The sequence below is a fragment of the Heterodontus francisci genome, chromosome 10 (genome assembly GCF_036365525.1).
Source record: "Heterodontus francisci isolate sHetFra1 chromosome 10, sHetFra1.hap1, whole genome shotgun sequence".
Lineage (NCBI taxonomy): Eukaryota > Metazoa > Chordata > Chondrichthyes > Heterodontiformes > Heterodontidae > Heterodontus > Heterodontus francisci.
Genome location: NC_090380.1, coordinates 48,139,325 through 48,159,793, shown reverse-complemented (window position 1 = coordinate 48,159,793; position 20,469 = coordinate 48,139,325). Strand labels below are relative to the sequence as shown.

Below are 20,469 nucleotides of genomic sequence, written 5' to 3'. Positions count from 1 at the left end.
CCAGATCTCTCTGCCTGTCAATACTCCTAAGGGTTCTGCCATTTACTGTATACTTCCCACCTGCATTAGACCTTCCAAAATGCATTACCTCACATTTGTCCGGATTAAACTCCATCTGTCATTTCTCCGCCCAAGTCTCCAACCGATCTATATCCTGCTGTATCCTCTGGCAATCCTCATCACTATCCGCAACTCCACCAACCTTTGTGTCGTCTGTAAAATTACTAATCAGACCTGCTACATTTTCCTCCAAATCATTTATATATGTTACAAGGAGCAAAGGTCCCAGCACTGATCCCTGCAGAACACCACTCGTCACATCCCTCCATTCAGAAAAGCACCCTTCCACTGCTACCCTCTGTCTTCTATGACTGAGCCAGTCCTGTATCCATCTTGCCAGCTCACCTCTGATCCTGTGTGACTTCACCTGTCACCTTCACAACTGGATCCTCTCCCTCCCACTCCAAGCTCATCTCCAGCTGCCAGGAGATATCTTTAACCCTGGCACTGGGCAGGCAAAACAACCTATGGAACTCACATTCACAGCTGCAGAGAATAGTATATATCCACCTGACTATAGTGTCCCGTATCTCTACCACATTCCCTTTCAGTTCCCCCACTTGAATGGCTATAGTGCTATGCTCAGTTTGCTCATCCTCCCTGCATTCCTTGTTCTCATCCACAGAGGTAGTAAATACCTTGTACCTGTTGATCAAAGTCAAGAGCTGAGGCTCCTCCATCATTACATCCTGGATCCCTATGACTGCTTCACTCACAGTCAGACTGTTATGTCCCTGACCATTAACCAACTCTAAAGTCCTACTTAACCTAAGGGGCATGTTTGCCCCCTGAAACAAAGTGTCCAAGTAACTCTCCCCCTCCCTGATGCTCTGCAATGTTCGCAGTTTGAACACCAGCTCCACATCTCTGAGCCGAATTTGCTCGAGTTGCATACGCTTAACAAAGATAAGGTTGTCTGGGATCGCAATGCTCTCCACAAACTCCAACATGTTGCATTGCAGGGACTGAAGCAGGAACAGGAATCTAAGTGGAGTACAGTGACTTTCAGGGCCACTGTTGGCCAATTCCTGCCCAGCAGAGTGATTTAAAGTCACCTCATTGCTCTCTTCAGCTGTTTCTGCATGTCCTGAGTGGAAGTGATAAAGGTAGTTGCTCTCAAAAATAAGCCAACAGTAACCTGTTTAGTACTTACATGAACTACAGCTTAACTGACTTTATTACTGACATCTCCTGTGGCAGCCTGGAAAGAGCCAGAGGCAGAAAAATTCAGGTCTGCAGCGACCTTTACTACAACACATTTCCCCTGGAGGTTGGCTGCCAGTCAACTTGATGCAAGGCAGGGACAGTGAAGTGCAGGGATGTTTGACCAGGCCTGTACACTTGGTTGAAAGAGTAAAGGTGCATTTGAGGGGTCATTCTTCTACAGGGCGGCGCAGTGGTTAACACTGCAGCCTCACACCTCCAGCGACCCGGGTTCGGTTCTGGGTACTGCCTGTGCGGAGTTTGCAAGTTCTCCATGTGGGCTTCCTCCGGGTGCTCTGGTTTCCTCCCACATGCCAAAGACTTACGGGTTTATAGGTAAATTGCCCATTGTAAATTGCCCCCAGTGTAGGTAGGTGGTATGAGAATTGAGGGAAGGTGGGGATGTGAGAGGGAAATGGGATTAATGTAGGATTTGTATAAATGGGTGGTTGATGGTCGGCACAGACTTGTTGGGCTGAAGGGCCTGTTTCGGTGCTGTGTCTCTCTATGACTCTACAGCTGCAGATCTTCAACCTGAATCTCCACTTCCTTCCTTCTGCTCCTCTTTCTTTTGCTCCAAGTAGGACAAATATAGTGACATTCCCAGCAGGACCCCTATTGTACAAAGGCTAGGCTGCTTATAAAAATGGCCTTACAAAATTTCTGCTGCAAGCCCACTACATGCTTAGATGCAAAGCTACAGTCAGAAAAAAGCAATTTTCAAAAGTATCTGCTGGGATACATAGTGGGCAATTTATTTGCATTTGGAGGACACGGACAACATTGGCTGCTAACGTAATCTTTTATGCAAAGCTTCTTAAGGCTGGAAGGATCATTTGAGTCTTTCCTTGTCAGCACTGGCTGTGCTTCCTAGGTATTATTTATGGTTTCCCTGGGAAGGAAACAGTTGGAAAGTTTATAAGCATGTTTTTGATATTCTTTTCATAGAATGTGGGTGTCACTGGCAAGGCCAGCATTTGTTGCCCAACCCTAATTGCCCTTGACAACTGAGCAGCTTGCTAGGCCATTTCAGAGGGCTGTTAAGAGTCAACCACATTGCTGTGGGTCTGGAGTCACATGTAGGCCAGACGAGGAAAGGACAGCAGGAATCCTTCCCTAAAGGACATTAGTGAACCAGATGGGTTTTTATGACAATCAATGATAGTTTCATGGCAACATTACTGAAAGCTTTCAATTCCAGATTTTTATTCATTAATTGAATTTAAAATTTACCAGCTGCCATGGTGGAATTTGAACCATGTCTCTAGGGCATTAACCTGGGCCTCTGGATTACTAGTTAAGTGACATTACCACGATGCCACCACCTCCCCCAGCAATAAATTTCTGCTAATCATAGGAGGATCGTTAGGATACTGGAAAAGTAAGCTGCTGATTTCTTAAATGACAACTCCCTCTAATGGATAATGTGGATGACCACCTATCACTAAAATGTTTTGTTTGCACTCTACTGAAGGTTGGTCAGGAAGACAAGAGACACCAGCAGAACTTTCATCTTCAGAAAAATATCCAAAACTTTCATTTTCAGTAATTGCATTAAGGAAACAGTATATTAAAAATGAACCATTGTTCTGTAACTTTATCACATCTATATTTGAATGTTATTTCTGTTAGATGTGCCTGATTCAATCAGTGACATTCATAATAGGACTAAAATATTTGAAAATAAAATATCTGAGAGAAAAAATGTTTTTATCTTGTTAAATCTTGCTACAACCAACTTTTTAAGTGTCACTATGGAGCAAATATCCTGGACTTAAATCAATAAGGGAAAATCTTAGTCAATTTGGAATCACGATGCTTTTCACTTTGGCAAGTTAGTGAGATGATAACTCACTAGAACTAAATAACATTTAAAGTCAATGCGATATTACTTTAGAGGTAAATATCCTTCCAAAATTGATAAAGGAATGACAAAAAATGTACTTTCACGGTATGTGTAACACCTAAAGAAATAAAATGTAGCATCCATGTGCAACCAGAAGATTTAATTTGTGTAAATAATCCTGCAGACATAACTGTTTCACTCGTCAGAGTAAGATTCTCATTTTTGATTTCACTTGACACTCTAATGATCATCATAACTTAAGACTGAAATCAATGTGACAGTACTAGGCTCCACTGCTTCTTCCTATTACCTCAAAATTGCAGAACCACTGGTGTTCCAGCAGACAAATATATGTTTCCATTTCATAAAAAATAATTATCAATGTACACCCCATTGATAACTTAGTGGCTAAATGAACTGCCTAATGGGGTTCTGAGTAAAGGAGCAAATCTAAAGTGTACTGCTTTTGGTTCCTATCCAGTCAGCATTGCTGAAAGTCTGTGTCTGAGGATGGCATTGGGTTTAGATGCAATACTTTCCCATTGTTAAATAGTCTGCCAGCACTCCTTGGGCTCACACATGTACATATTTGAGTCAGGTACACCTAAGGAGGGGATCGGAGAGGACTGAGCCAGATTTTTTTTCCCTCTACTTGGTTTGGGTTTTTATCTGTCCTGCCTCTCCCAGGTAAACAGTGTGGGGAGCACAACACATCACAACTGCATGGAATAAGGTGGATGGACCAGTCCCAGGCCGTCATTTTTCTTATTTTGTATTTTTCGTATTAGGAGCTGCCAGAGCCAGTCTAACTGTGCCCTAGTAAGAGTCAGGAAATGAGGAAAGAGAACTGAAAAAGGGAGAAACATGCTGCGATATCAGCAGTCATTAAAGAATCCCCGACAGGTCAATATTGAATCCTTACTTATTTGCTCTAAGAACATTTAAGCTGTCCTGCTGATCAGTTAAAATGCCTAATCTGTTGAGCTATGGTATGTATATTTCACCAGAGATGACAGAATGTGGACGGTCAGCAGGTTTGAAAAACAAAAGACCCAGTTGGCAACCAGCTGGAAGTACATGGTTTGGGTCATGGTAGCAAATAGCTCATTTGAAGGAATATGAGACCACGAAATAAGAATAAAGTGACATGGTCAAGGTTACCACAGGTGAGTGATGAAACATTGTCAACCTAGCTGAAGAATGTGTTTACCACAGTACAGTACTGTTAGATGTATCCAATAATACATCTGGTGAAAACAGATCACAGAAAATGTCTTCAGGCTATTGAAAAATACCACTACACAGTATCCACAGTAATTCCTAGCAGCCTAAGAGGGCAATGAGCAAAGCTATTGAGATACTAGGGCAGCCTGCCAGCCTAGCTGGGCAATAGTGTATGGCATCAGTGAAGAAAAGTAACTTTAAGATGGTGCAAAAAAAGCAAAAATTATAATGATCATCCATTCTGAACATATATATCCAGGCTGTAGTCCTCAAAAGAATAACTGCAGCATTATGAATGAAGTTCTTTCATTTTTTTTTCTTGAATCAAAAACTGAATAAGTCCACCATGGTTACACCAGTTGTAGTATTGGGAAGCTGTGAGACCTTGTGCGGAAATTCTTTTCAGACTTAAGGAATAGTTGTTGCTGGGGCTGAACAAAAGCTCTTTCTCTAACTCCAGCTTATTTACTCCCTGTGCTGAGACTACAATGCAGCTGAAGCCAAGTATATCAAAAGATTTCGAGTCTGAGAAAAGATGGGATTGACCTTGACATTAAGCTGGCTATGTAACTACAGGCAGGAAGAAAACACAGTTAATGTCAGGGTCAATATTAGAGATGGCATACGTTTTTCTTGAAGCTGAGAATAAGCTAGTTTTTCTGAATACACCAAATTGGCTAAGGCAAAAGCAAATGGGGTTCGGTTTTATTATAAGGATCAATGGGTGCGAAATTAATTTGCCTTGACTTTTAGGCCTGGGGGCCATGATTTGCAGTGTGCCCATGCACGGTCAGATCGAGATGGGTTGGACACAAAATTTGTCGACCCGGCTCATGTGCATGATTGTGGAGAAAGTTTCTGGGCCTCCAGCGCTGGTCTGCTCAATGCTGCTGTTGAGCTCTGCACACTGCAGGAGTTGCTGCCACCATTGCTACATACCATTTGGAACAGGCTTTTTCAAACAGGGATCCAGACTGACAGATGCAGCCCTCGAGGCATTAGTAGTGCAGATGGACAGGAGGAGACATGCCATGGTCCCACAGGAGTCCAGGAAGACCTCAAGGATCACCCTCAGAAGGAAATGGGAGCCAGTGGCCAGAGAGGTCAATTCCCGCAGTCTGGACCTGAGGACCTTACCACAGTGCCACAAGAAGTCTAATGACCTCACCCGGGTGGTCAAAGTCAGGGAATACATCTTCACATGATATCTCCTACCCACCACACCACACCACCAACCTCGCATGCTGCTCAAAGTAGCACACCTCCATCACTCACCCAGCAGAACCCATGACACTCAGAACTCACACCTAATATCCAAATGCTCCACCTCACCTCACACACCTACCAAAGCTATCAGCCTCACACCCACCTCTCAATGCCTCCACAAACCTCCAGAAATTCAGCTGTGGGAGGAACATCACCCAAACAGAGTGCTACACAATCACTGACATTCTGCCCTCTCTCTTGCAGGACAAGATGGTACACAATAGAAGGAAGCAGAGCAGAACTGGCAGGAGACAAAGACCACAGCATCTCCTGAGCTCTACAGAGAGATGTTTCTCTGCATTGTGGGTCTGGCTGCGACGTGGCCTACCGCATTCGATGTCGCTGAGGATCATAGACTGGTTACAGCACAGAAGGAGGCCATTCAGTCTGCTGTGTCTGTCAACTCAACTAGTTCCACTCCCCAGATGACACGAAAATTGGTGATGTCATAAATAGTGAGGAGGAAAGCCTTAGATTACAGGACGATATAAATGGGCTGGTAAGATGGGTGGAGCTGTGGCAAATGGAATTTAATCCTGAGAAGTGTGAGGTTATGCATTTTGGGAGGACTAACAAAGCAAGGGAATATACAATAGGTGGTAGGACCCTAGGAAGTACAGAGGATCAGAGGGACCTTGGTGTACTTGTCCATGGATCACTGAAGGCAGCAGCACAGGTAGATAAGGCAGTTAGGAAAGCATATGGGATACTTGCCTTTATTAGCCAAGGCATAGAATATAAGAGCAGGGAGGTTATGATGGAGCTGTATAAAACACTAGTTAGGCCACAGCTGGAGTACTGTGTACAGTTCTGGTCACCACACTCTAGGAAGGATGTGACTGCACTGGAGAGGGTGCAGAGGAGATTCGCCAGGATGTTGCCTGGGCTGGAGCATTTCAGCTATGAAGAGAGGCTGAAAAGGGTGGGGTTGTTTTCCTTAGAGCAGAGAAGGATAAGGGGAGATATGATTGAGGTATATAAAATTATGAGGGGCATTGATCGATTAGATAGGAAGAAACTTTTTCCTGTAGTGGAGGGGTCAATAACCAGGGGGATAGATTTAAAGTAAGGTGCAAGAGGTTTAGTGGGGATTTGAGGAAAAAAAATTTCACCCAGAGGGTGTTTGGAATCTGGAACGCACTGCCTGAAAAGGTGGTAGAGGTAGGAACCCTCACAACATCTAAGAAGTATTTAGCTGAGTACTTGAAATTCCATAGCATACAAGGCTAAGGGCCAAGTGCTGGAAAATGGGATTAGAACAGTTAGGTGCTTGATGGCCGGCACAGACATGATGGGCTGAAGGGCCTGTTTCTGTGCTGTATAACTCTGTGACTCCCCTGTCTTTTCCCCATAACACTGCAAATTTTTTCTCTTCAGATATCTATCTAATTCTCTTTTGAAAGCCATGATTGAATCTGCCTCCACCACGCTGTCAGGCAGTGTATTTCAGATCCTAACCGCAGCTGCATAAAAAAGGTTTCCCTCATTTCCCCACTGATTCGTTTGCCAATGGGAACTGTTTCTCTCTATCTACTCTGTCCAGACCCTTCATGATTTTGATCACCTCTTTCAAATATCCTCTCAACTTTCTCTCTTCAAAAGAGAACAGCCACAGCTTTGCCAAAGTATTCATGTACTGAAGTCTCTCCTCCCCGGAAACATTCTCTTAAATGTTTTCTGCACCCTCTCTATTGCCTTCACAGCCTTCACGTTGTGGGAGAATCTAGAACTAGGAGTCACTATTTAAAAATAAGGGCTCGCCCATTTAAGACAGAGATGAGAAGACATTTTTTCTCTCAGAGGATTGTGAGTCTTTGGAATTCTCTTCCTCAAAAGGCAGTGGAAGCAGAGTCTTTAAATATTTTTAAGTCAGAGGTAGATAGATCCTTGATAAGCAAGGGGATGGAAGGTTATCAGGGATAGGCAGGAAGGTGGAGTCGAAGTTACAATCAGATCAGCCATGATCTTATTGAATGGCAGAGCAGGCTCGAGGGGCCGAGTGGCCTACTGCTGCTCCTAATTCGTCTGTTCGCATGTTCATAGGGGTGCCCAAAAATGAATACGATACTCCAGTTGAGGTCGAACCAGTGTTTTATAAAGAATCACCATAACATCCTTGCTTTTGTACTCTATACCTCTATTTATAAAGCCCAGGATCCCATATGCCTTATTAACCAATTTCTCAACCTGTCCTGCCACCTTCAATGATTTGTGCACATATATCCCCGGTCCCTCTGGCTCCTGCACCTCCGTTAGAACAATATCCTTTAGTTATATTGCATTTCCTCATTCTTCCAACCAGAATGTATCACTTCACACTTCTCTGCATGAAATTTCATCTGCCACATGTCCACCCATTAAAGGCCTGCTCAGGTCAGGGGAAAAAAACCCGACCCGAACCCGACAGGACCAAATTGGACCCGAGCCCGACCCGGCCCGAGTCCCTCCAATTTATCCCGTGCCTAACCCGACCCGACCACCGGAATGTTTCCTTTACCTACCTCCTGACTCCCAATCTTCAGGAAGCTGTAGCATGAGCGTGATGACGCCATAGAGACGCTCACTTGATCATTGCGCAGATTCAGAGTTTCCTTCTTTGGACTCCCAGCTCAGGTAGGTTTTTTTTATTTTTAACACTTCTTGCTGTGTGTCTCCGACCCCGACCCGGCCTGACCCAGACCCGAGCCCGAAAGCTGGACCCGGAAGAGCGACCTGACCTGACCCAAACCCGACCCGTCGTCGGGTCCCATTGGGTTCAGGTCGGGTAGCAGGCCTTTACTGCCCATTCCACCAGCCTGTCTATATTCTCTTGAAGTCCGTCACTATCCTCCTCACAGTTCACAAAAGTCCAAATTTTGTGTCATCACCCAATTTTGTATCCATGCTGCCACTGTCCCTTTTATTCAACTTTGCTGACAAGCCTGTTATGTGGCACTTTATCAAGCATTGAGAATGACGGCTTCTTCCTGCCTTGAGTCCCTTCTCAGTTCCCAGCTCACACACATCCTGCAGTCTGACATGATGATCAAGCTGCTGATGGTGTGACTATGGACCACTTGCTTCCCATCCCACCCCACCCCTTCTCCCCTTCTGAGTCCTTGCTTTCAGACACCCAAGAACTGCATCTGTATGGCCACAGCAGCCCTGGGAGAAAGAGAGAGCGAGCAGTAGCACAGCACTGATGAAGAGGCCCGTCACTCGATCTGACACTCGCAGTCACCAGCTCAGGCACTGGTACTGCATGTAGCTTAGAGCCTCATCTAAGTTGGGATCAGTATATGGTGAATCACCAGGCATAAGTGGGCTGCAAGCAGGCTGGGGTAAAGAATAGCTAATTTGCTAACTCACCGGAGGGTGAGGTCATAGACGAGTTCTGCTGCAGAGGACTCAGAACAGGAACTCCACGGGGTGACATACAGGAGATGCTGAATGGGCATGTATACTGGCATTTGCTTGCCTACCAGGCAGCCTCCTGTCACTGTCAAGGAGCATGAAGCCTATTGAACCCTTGGCTTCATAAACAGAAGCATAGTGTAGAAAAACAAGGCAATTATGCCCAACATTTATAAAACACTGGCTAGGCCCCAGCTGGAGTATTGTGGCCAATTCTGGACACCACACTTTAGGAAGAATTCCTTTTACTCTTGCATGATCATCCCTTTTGTTGTTTAATCACTCCTGCCTTTCACCTCATCACAGCATTCCCTGCTGTGCTTATCTCCCCTCCCCCTTTTTCCCTGCCTCTGTACTTGGTTATAAACTGTCAAAACACACAGGTGAGGTGAGAGTGACTGCCCTTAACATCAAGGCAGCATTTGACCAAGTATGGCATCAAGGAGCCCTAGCAAAACTGAGGTCAATGGGAATCAGGGGGAAAACCCTCTGCTGGCTGGAGTCATACCTAGCGCAAAGGAAGATGGTTGTGGTTGTTGGAGGTCAATCATCTGAGCTCCAGGACATCACTGCAGGAGTTCATCAGGGTAGTGTCCTAGGCCCAACCATCTTCAGCTGCTTCATCACTGACCTTCCTTCAATCATAAGGTCAGAAGTGGGGATGTTCACTGATGATTGCACAATGTTCAGCACCATTCGTGACTCCTCAGATACTGAAGCAGTCCGTGTAGAAATTCAGCAAGAACTGGACAATATCCAGGCTTGGGCTGATAAGTGGCAAGTAACATTCGCGCCACACAAGTGCCAGGCAATGACCATCTCCAACAAGAGAGAATCTAACCATCTCCCCATGACATTCAACGGCATTACCATCGCTGAATCCCCCACTATCAACATCCTAGGGGTTAGAATTGACCAGAAACTGAACTGCAGTAGCCATATAAATAACGTGGCTACAAGAGCAGGTCAGAGGATAGGAATCCTGAGGCGAGTAACTCACCTCCTGACTCCACAAAGCCTGTCCACCATCTACAAGGCACAAGTCAGGGGTGTGATGGAATACTCTCCACTTGCCTGGATGGGTGCAGCTCCAACAGCACGCAAGAAACTCGACACCATCCAGGACAAAGCAGCCCGCTTGATTCGCACCCCATCTACAAACATTCACTCCCTCCACCACCTACGCACAGTGGCAGCAGTGTGTACCATCAACAAGATGCACTGCAGCAATGCACCAAGGCTCCTTAGACAGCACCTTCCAAACCCGCGACCTCTACCAACAAGAAGGACAAGGGCAGCAAATACATGGAACACCACCATCTGCAAGTTCCCCTCCAAGTCACACACCATCCTGACTTGGAACTATATCGCCGTTGCTTCACTGTCACTGGGTCAAAATCCTGGAACTCCCTTCCTAACAGCACTGTGGGTCTACCTACCCCAAATGGACTGCAGCGGTTCAAGAAGGCAGCTCACCACCACCCTCTCAAGGGCAATTAGGGATGGGCAATAAATGCTGGCCTGGCCAGCGTCGCCCACATCCCATGAATGAATAAAAAAAAACTCTAACTTTTTCTAGTTCTGATGAAAGGTCATTGATCTGAAATGTTAACTCTGTTTTTCACTTCACAGATGCTGCCAGAGCTGCTGAATGTTTCCACCGTGTCATCTGATGTTTGGAACTCAATGTTGAGGCTGGAAGGCTGGTTTTATTTCAGATTTCCAGAATCTGCAGTATTATGCTTTTGAATCAGTTTCCAAGAGTTGTGTTGAGTTAATTATATTCTATATGTGTAAACATGCAATAAAGGCAGCTCTTTTTTTTTTACCTTTTTATAACTCTTAGTATTAGGTTTCTGAGTCAGAAGGTTGAGGGGTCATTCCAGAGAACTGAGCACCTATTCTAGACTGACGCCTTCTATGCAGTACTGAGAGATTGTTGCACATGTCATTTTTCAGTTGAGATGTTAAACCAAGATTCCATCTGCACTCTCTTGTAGATGTAATAGATCCCATGGCATCATTCAAAGAAAAGCAGGGGAGTTCCCCCAATGTCCTGTCCATTTCCCCCTCAACCAACAACACTAAAATAGTTCAGCTCATCATTTATCTTGTTGCAATTTGTGGGATTTTTGCTGCACACAAATTGGCTGGTATGTTTACATACATTACAGGAGTGAATAGAGTATCAATTATTCTCACTGCTAGACTGTGGAAAACTATCTTTCAATGTGACATGAAAAACAAAGCACATGCCAGTTTGCGAATTATGGTATTATGTATCTCCTCCAACTCAAATCAATGGATGTTTTTCTCTTACTTCCCACCTCCAACTTTCGGAACTTATTGCAGCTCATCCCCGCTTCATTGATTACCTACTTGCCACTTCCCGAAAATGACCTGCCAGAAGCTTGTGACACCCACTAATGCTTTTATATCCAGGGACTTCATTTTCTCCAGTAGTGCTCTCGTTAACACTTTCACATAAATTTCTTTTGTAAGCTATTTTAACACAGTTGTTAACCCATTTATTTTAAAAAGATCAATAACTGCATCAAAATAGTTCACAAAGGAATTTTATGTGAATGTATGAACCAATAAGCAAGCAAAGAAAATTAGTTCCCCTCTCTCAAGTGGGATATATTTTCTTCTGTCTGTAAAGTTTAAAAAAAATTACAAAATTATAAACCAGTAGCCATTTAGTATGATCACATTTCTTTAATTTGCACGTGGAAGAAAATATACTCTGTGTTTTACTGTCAGGGGAAGCCCTTCTGTGCCCCATTCACTGCCACAAATCTATTCCCAGGACTGAAGAAATTGCTTCTATGAGTCATATAGCTCTCAGTTCAAGTTTGTGCTACTTACTGCCTTTTCCTAGAAAGTGTATAGCTGTGTAGTATTCACAAATAAAACACTCATGTGACAAAGGGCATCCAATTAATACTCCAACAGAACATTCTGGCACAGACACAATGGGCTGAATGGCCTTCTTCTGTAAGATACTATAATTCTATGAACTATTCAGAACAAACCTCAGACAAAAATTCATATCAACCTGGAAATGCTGTCAGTATGATCACCAGCACCAGAAGCAATTCAACTGAATTGCAACATTATTTAAACAGTAGAGACTTTAAATGCAAATTGTCAATCTATTATAGCCCATTTTGAATTTGTAAACTCCCTGTTCTATTGCTGTAATCTGAAACAATGGTTTCCTAATGGTATATATCCAAGAGAAGTCAGGGCCAGAGCACAATGCTTTTACTTTGAAACGTCTTCCTTTCTGAATTGTTTCATGGAGGAATTAAATCTGTAAACCCCTAGACAGATTAGACTTGATATCTTCTTTTGAATATATTTAAGGAAAAGGCAGGAGATTACCTTTTATTAATGGCTGCCCACGAAACATTAATGTTATCTGTCATCAGTTCCACCTTCCTGGTATTGTCCATTGAGTAATCCCGCAAAAGCTTGCGTGCAAGGTCATTAGCCACATCTATGTTTATCTGCCACTGCCGTAGCTCCTTCATGAATTGCTGAAAAACAAAATCAGAAGTATTTCTGACATTATACAGGGAACAATTCATGAAAACTCGGGAGGGGGAAGATTTAGCGTGGACCGTACTCATTCTTTACACTCAAATTACTTGTGAGATTTTGTGCTCCCAGCCTAGTGTGTTACAGGCTCTCTGTGCAAGCTGTTCCTGCAGCCGACATAAAATAACGGGCAAAAATTACATCACAAAATTCAGTATGGTTTTCCTCCTCTGCAATGGGTGCAGCTTTACCTGTGCTACAGACATATGCAATGCTAATTTTGCTCAGATTGAAACAAAATCGGGGCTTAACAATAGTGCTTTTCCTCATCATTTTATATTTAATGCAGCTTTTTTGTTACATGTATGTGATTAATTTACTTGAGTGTGGAACCAGAAATGAGTAGATAGGTCATTGAATGAACAAATTGTTCATCACTGGTGCAGGATTTTCTATTCACTGCTTCTTCAATATGTCTCCACAGTACACACTACTGCCAAGTACACTGTTGTGAGGATCATACTGTTCATTGTTGACAATATGTGAAATCTAAACAGTATTTTGACACAAAATAATTAACCGCTTCCCTCCCCCCTACCCCGTATAAAATTGACTCTACTCCTATTTTTTTTACTGTACCTATTTCTGTGTAGACAAATTTTCCAAAATCTACTCCCTTGTGCACCAAGTTATGCTGTTATTGTAAGACTTTTGTGGCCAAGAACAGGCCTTTGTCATCTCCAGACTCAACTATTCTAAAACTCTTTTGATTGGCCTCCCACCCCGTGTAAACTTCAGATCATCCAAAACTATTCCACACCAAGTCGAACTTTCCCAGCATCCCCATTCTCGCTGATATCTATTGGCTCCCTGTCCCCAAAGGTCTCAAATGTAAAATTCATCATTGTTAGATCCTCCATAGTTTTGCCCCTTCCCATCTCTGTAAACGTTCCAGCCTAACAACCCCAAACTCTCTGTTCTGCTGACTCCAGCCTCTTGTGCAGATTTAAGAGGAGTGAAATGCAGCCCATTTTACACTCTGACCATTTTTTTTTTCATTCAGTCGGCTGACGATTTGTGATTACATGTGCTGCACTACTGCCGAAGACTAGTTTCAGCTCCAAACTTTGTAACATCTGTATGAACCGTGAGTCTTTACCTCAACAGTAAAAGCAATGTATCCTCCTCCTTTCTGTCCTTGATCTCAGTGTAATTAACAATATTAGAGAAGTAAAGCAGCTCACAATTGCCCTATTTATAGAGCAATGTGTTACACAAGACTGGTCATTTGGGCTCAGGCGACTTATGTAACCCAATTAGGTAAACTGCCTCAAAGCAGCAATAAGTGAAGTAAAGTGATGATCAAATTCACAGAAATCAAAAGAAAGTTCTTGATTTGAGATGACAACTCTCCCCTTCTGTCACATGCAGTTTATTTTGTTGCAACATAAAACCTGTAGAATTTGATCCAAGTATAGAAATTACCGAACAGCTTAAATGCCAAAATAAAAGTTTTAAACATTTGACAGACTGAAACAGTTCTCTCTTGTCCTGTTCCTGAAAAACTAGCATGTATTTTTTACAAAGCCCTCTATTTCTCATTGCTCCACCATTTGAATTCAGTCAGTGTCATTTGTACGGGGTTAGGTATGACGTCAGTGACCCAGTTCAAAATGACAAGGAAAACAAAACTACAAGTATATATTTTCCCACAAGCTGCATGTCATTTACTTCTGAGGGAAAGTACAGAAATCACGGTGCAGGAAGTGACCTTCCGGGAAAGACACTAGTATCCACTGACCCCTAAAAATACAAGAAATCTACTTTTCAGTGCAGTACTGGGCACTATTTATAACAATACAGACTGGAAGGTCTCTGCTTTGATCCATGGCTTGTGCTAACTCAGGTTGAATGGCAGTGGGGACACAACAATGGTCCTTGGTGGCCCTGGCTACAAAGGAAGAACATTAACAATAAGGGTTCCTGCTCTATTCATTGATCCTGACTGAAAGGTTTGCATATGATCAGCAGATGAGACAAGATTTGGCTTTGTTGTGATGCCTTTGATATCAATAAACTCCTAATGTTCACTGTTTGGACTCGTGCATAAAAAATGGCTATGAAGGTGAAGCCAATAGAATGTTATCATTTATTGCGCAGGTAATTGAATACAAAAGTAGGGAGGTTATGCTCCAGTTATACAGGGCATTGGTGAGACCACATCTGCAGTACTATGTACAGTATTGGTCTCCTTATTTAAGGAAGGATGTAAGTGCTTTGGAAGCAGTTCAGAGAAGGTTTACTAGACTAATACCTGGAATGGGCAGGTTGTCTTATGAGGAAAGGTTAGACAGGCTTGGCTTGTATTCGCTGAGGTTTAGGAGAGTAAGAGGCGACTTGATTGAAACATATAAGATCCTGAGGGGTCTTGACAGGGTGAATGTGGAAAGGATGTTTCCCCTTGTGGGAGAATCTAGAACTAGGGGTCACTGTTTAAAAATAAGGGGTTGCCCATTTAAAACAGAGATGAGGAGAATGTTTTTCTCTCAGAGGATCATGAGTCTTTGGAATTCTCTTCCTCAAAAGGCAATGGAAGCAGAGTCTTTAAATATTTTTAAGGCAGAGGTAGTTAGATTCTTAAAAAGCATGGGGGTGAAAGGTTATCGGGGTAGGCGGGAATGTGGAGTCGAGGTTATAATCAGATCAGTCATGATCTTATTGAAAGGTGGAGCAGGCTCGAGGGGCCGAGTGGCCTACTCCTGCTCCTAGTTTGCATGTTTAGGAGGGCAGCTGGTGCCTATGGAGGTGTATGCCAACATCAAGTACCTCCTTAAGAGAGCAGGAAAATTGGGAACATGTTTTGTACAGTATAGTCAGTAAGAGTAGGTGGTTACATAGAGGGGACATGCCTATTATTTCATGTAACAGAGATAGCAGATCAAGCCACAAGAACAAAACAAAAATTTAAGCAGCTGCAAAGCTGGCAGTGAGCATCAGTAAATTCCCAGCTGCAATACTGGCACCTGGCACCTACTAACTGTCTTTGTGCTTTGTGTGGCATCAGTGCCAACAAACACACCCATGCTGTACAGCTGAGACAGCACAACAATCACATAACTTCACTTTGAATTTTCATGTCAATAAATATCCCGTTGCTATAGGAACTATGGCTCTACTTTCAACGTTTTCCATTTAATTTAGGAAAAAAAAGACTCCTGTAATAATTCAAAATTCAATTACAAAGAAATAATAAGGTTAGAAATTTTCACCCAATGACTTGAAACTTAAAATGTATGTAAAAACAGATAATGCCACACAGGAAGTTGATTCAGAACAATTCCATGTCAGGTCACCACTCAGCAATTGAAGAGTTTAGTTAGTAATTTAGTGGACAGTTTTCATCGAAAGCCACTCAGTCTCAAAGCTCTATTAGCACAGGACACGATTCACCTAACCGTAAACACTCTAATGTTGCAGAAAAGTGAGGGAAATGTTGTGGCAGTCTGTTCTTAGTGCACTCTCACTAGATGGCAACATGACAATATTACAGCCCATGTCTAACCCACACTCCTACTCTTTGCTAACAATGGAGCACAGCAAAATTTACTCTTGCAACTATACCAACAGCAGCATTGAAGCACTTAGTTGTTCCTTCAAAACTGATTTGAAAATTAAACACTTAGGATGTAATTATACAACAGATGACAGCCCACACTTGTACCTAATGGCTCCAATGCAGTTGGTGGGCCTTTGCTATGATGCACATGACTTCAAGCTTCTTAGCGAGATGCACAGAACTGCATTCCTCTAGCACCACTCAATGTATTTGTGTTCGCAAAAAGTCAGTTGGTAGGACCTGTTCACTCCTAACAATAACACCCCCCCATTTAAAGTTCCCAGCAGGCCCAATGGATTATCTCAGCATTTCTCAAACATCACTTTTAACCTGGGCGGAGCTCTACCACCGCTGTTGTTAACATGAATTGTTTAGAGATGTTCCATCAGAAGGAGAGTCTCACATGCTCGGCTTCAATGCTGTTGGATAACAGATAGGGACCAGACACTGGATTTCTACAGCTACCTTTCACAGTAATGTGCACCTGAAATCGCTTCCCATCAATGCATACATGAGAGTATATTGAACCCTTAAAATCTTTCAGTGATTGTGTTCTTTGGTTTGCTTTTGTGCAGCATTTTGTGTTGTGGTTGTGTGGCTGGCAGCAGGTGGCGTTTGTTCTGTGACAATGCTTGGTGTTTGATTCCTATTCAATGACTGCTGCATGTACATTGACATTGAGAAAAGACAGGATGAAGCTTAGCAGTGTTGCCCCTTTGGTTCCACAGCCCACCAACAGACACTGTCTAGGATTACCCATGAAGATTGGCCATTTGCTGAGGTAGTGGACTTTGTGCATTCAGAAACTGTGCCAAAGCATCTTCAGAAGGAGGGATAAGAAACTTGGGGGAAGAATCTATATTCATTAACTTCATAAATACCCCTCCACATAAAAGTCCTATAAACAGGAGGCAAAACAAATAACAAAGGACTAACAAGTATAAAGCTGAGGAATTTCTTAGCTCCTTTGCAACTTTGCCACTTCGGAGTTAACAGATTTTCCTTATTTGCAAAATTAGCTGAGTAATCAATCCATATCCTCTTCATTTTTATCCTCCATTTATTCAATTACAGTCTATGAGCATGTGGTTTCTCAATTGCTCAAGTTGCCATGAAGAACCATTTAAGGAGCCTCACACCTGTTATTGCTTGGAAATGTCAGCAAGGAAGATAACAAGTTCTTGAGGCTGTTGACATTCTGTGTGCTGCCATTGCAGGAAGTGATCTATTTAACAAGTATCCATCAGAGTCATAGAGAGATACAGCACTGAAACAGGCCCTTCGGCCCACCAAGTCTGTGCCAACCAACAACCACCCATTAATCCCATATTTCCTACCACATCCCCACCTTCCCTCAATTCTCCTACCACCTACCTACACTAGGGGCAATTTACAATGGCCAATTTATCTATTAACCTGCAAGTCTTTGGCTGTGGGAGGAAACCGGAGCACCCGGCGGAAACCCACACGCTCACAGGGAGAACTTGCAAACTCCACACAGGCAGTACACAGAACCGAACCCGGGTCACTGGAGCTGTGAGGCTGCAGTGCTAACCATTGTGCCACCCTATCCATTCCAATGCTGTAAATGTTTTAAATGAATTCAGCTGCTTGCAGATATTGCATTTTATAAAGGCGTACCTAGAGGGCCAAGCTGTGTGAATTTCTCACACAATATTTTTCAAAATTGCTTCATGCAGTCTTCAACTGAGGTGATGCACTTTAACTATAACATACAGTCAATAATTAGGTTTTAAAAATTCAGTTACATTTATGGGGCAGAACACCATATAGCAGAATAACAAATAATGACTGGCTTCAAAAAAATTGCCCATTATGCCAGAGAAAGTACAATGAAGCCCAGAAATATTGAGCCAAAGAGATTACCATCTTACATATAGCTGTGAAAAAGCAGAGATAAAAAAAAACTCTAGGCCCCTCAGAAATGGATTTGTGTGTGAGGAAAGAGGGCTAAGCTTCCATGGGCAGGAAACTAGTCAAACCACCATCAAATTTCAGTCATTTGACCTCCATTTTAAAAAGATGAAAGGAAATTCAGTATTTGGAGTCAGAAGTGTTCCTGCAATGCTGACAAAAGAAGACACTGAGTTGCTATGCAGAAGACAGGACTAAATTCAAGGTTTGGATGATATAATGTGCTGGAGTGAAGCATGCACTGTTTACACGGTCACGGGGATCAAGTTCTTGGCTCCCTCAGTGGCTCAGTGATTAAGTGCACTCTGTGGTGCAATATCATGCAACATGTACCAGGATGATCCCATGTTCAATCCCCTAGTAAGTCAGATGAATTCATTTGGAGGCACAGAGGAGAAAGGCAAATTATAAATGCTCCCAATATCACTGGGAGAGAAAGAAAGTTGGACATCATTTCCATCCCTGTTCACTATCCAGTGATTTCTGCTGCAAAATGTGCACACATAATATGAGGTGAAGATGAGATCTGTGAAGAGTAGAATAGCCCACAGATAATGTCTGGGCTCAGACTGACAAATGGTCTCTGGGAACAGGTATTAGATCATGGCTGCCCTGTTTGTGGACACTATCCACTTTCCTGCCTACCCCTGACTCCCTACCCATTGACTCCCTTGTTTGTCAAGCATCTGTCTACCTCTGCCTTAAAAACCTTCAATGACACTGCCTCCACCATTCTCCGGGGAAGAGACTCCCACAGACTCACGACCCTCAGAGAAAAAAATTCTCCTCATCTCTATCTTAAATTGGAGACACCTTATTTTTAAACTGCGCCCCCTAGATTTAGTCTCTCCCACAAGGGGAAACATCCTTTCAATATCCACCCTGCCAAGTCCCCTTAGGATCTTATATGCTTCAAAACATGATTAATTATAATGAACAATTTATATTTTGTGAGCTTTCAAACCACTTAAACTATCTTACCCCACTCCATTCATGTGCTGCTTTTTAAAATAAATGGAAAGCATGAAAGATGTAAGAAGTCATGAATGAAAATGTTTCAGAGAAATGCATGGGGATTTTACTGACCCCCGAGGTGGGGTCGGAAGCGGGCGAGCACGGAGAATCACGACAGGTGGTGGGGGGGCTGCCCGTCACTTACCTGTTGCCCAGCGATCTTCCCGGGGGCGGGATAGGCCAATGGGGTCCTTCCCACCAAGAGGGCAACTGAGGTCCTTAAGTGGCCTATTAATGGCCAATTAAGGGCCTCTTCCTGCCGCTGCTGGGAATCGTACCAGCGGCAGGGGGGGGGCAGCGGGGGCTTCTGCCGCGTGGGGAGGATGCCTTGTAATACAAGGTGCCCTCCCTGTGGGCTTGGCGGGGTGTCACTCCTCCATGGGCAACTTGTGGCCTGGGTCCGAGACCTCTGCAGTACCGGCAGCGGCCACTGCACTCAGTGGCGCTGCTGATACTGCTGAGCTGCTGGCCCTGTGATTGGCCGGCAGCTCTTGGAGGCGAGATCGCTGTCCCTTTAAAGATGGGGGCCACGAAAAGGCAGAGGTGGGGTTAACCACCCACCCACCTTTTCGGCCTGGTGCCGGGAGCCTCACCTCCAGCACAAAATCCAGCCTGTGGAGTCTCTTTATTGTGACATAACAGGAATTAGTCATTCATATAGATGTAAAGATCACAGATTTAATCAATTTACTGCACCACTATAACCCCTCAATTTTAAAAGGAAGAATTGCATTTATATAACACCTAATCAGATCTCCAGGCTACCTCAATGTATTTAACAATCAAAGATTGCTTTTGAAGTACAAACTACTGTATGCAGGCAAGTGAAGCAGCTAATTTTCACAAAGCAAGGATACACAAACTGCAAATGAACAAGTAGACGACCTATATTTTGATGGAGTTGGTCAAGGGAATAATGTTGGTCAACTGCTCTGTCACCTTTGGTTCAATGATAACACTATTGCCTCTGAGTTTTGATTCATCTCCACTCGATAATCTAGGCTACCACTCTAGTGCAGTACTCGGGAGTGCTCCACTGTGCAAGGTGCATTTTTTAGGTAAGAAGTTAAACTGAGGCCCCATCTGCCCGCTCAGGTAGATAGGAAAGATTCCATGGCACTTTTTGGAGAAGAGCTGGGAAGTTTTCTCGGTATCATGGCCAACATTTATCTCTAAACCAACACCACCGATACAAACTATCTGGTCATTTACCTCAATGTAATTTGTGGGATATTGCTGTGCATAATTTGCTACAGAATTTCCACATTATATTTCCATGAAGTGCTTTAGGATATCCTGGGTTCTGGAAAATGCTAGATCAATGCAGGTTAGATCTTCAACAACAGGCGGACAGGGCGGGGGACACGGG

General features: G+C 43.5%; 1 protein-coding gene across 7 annotated transcripts in view; it reads right to left on the bottom strand.

The window, feature by feature from the left end:
• The window catches only part of dmd (dystrophin), a 1,950,296-nt gene that overhangs the window by 381,954 nt on the left and 1,547,873 nt on the right, over nt 1-20,469 (bottom strand). For all 7 annotated transcript variants that reach the window (XM_068040560.1, XM_068040554.1, XM_068040555.1 and 4 more), the window contains one exon: nt 12,380-12,534. In XM_068040560.1, the coding sequence (XP_067896661.1) occupies nt 12,380-12,534 (155 nt within the window). The remainder of the gene's footprint in view (nt 1-12,379; nt 12,535-20,469) is intronic.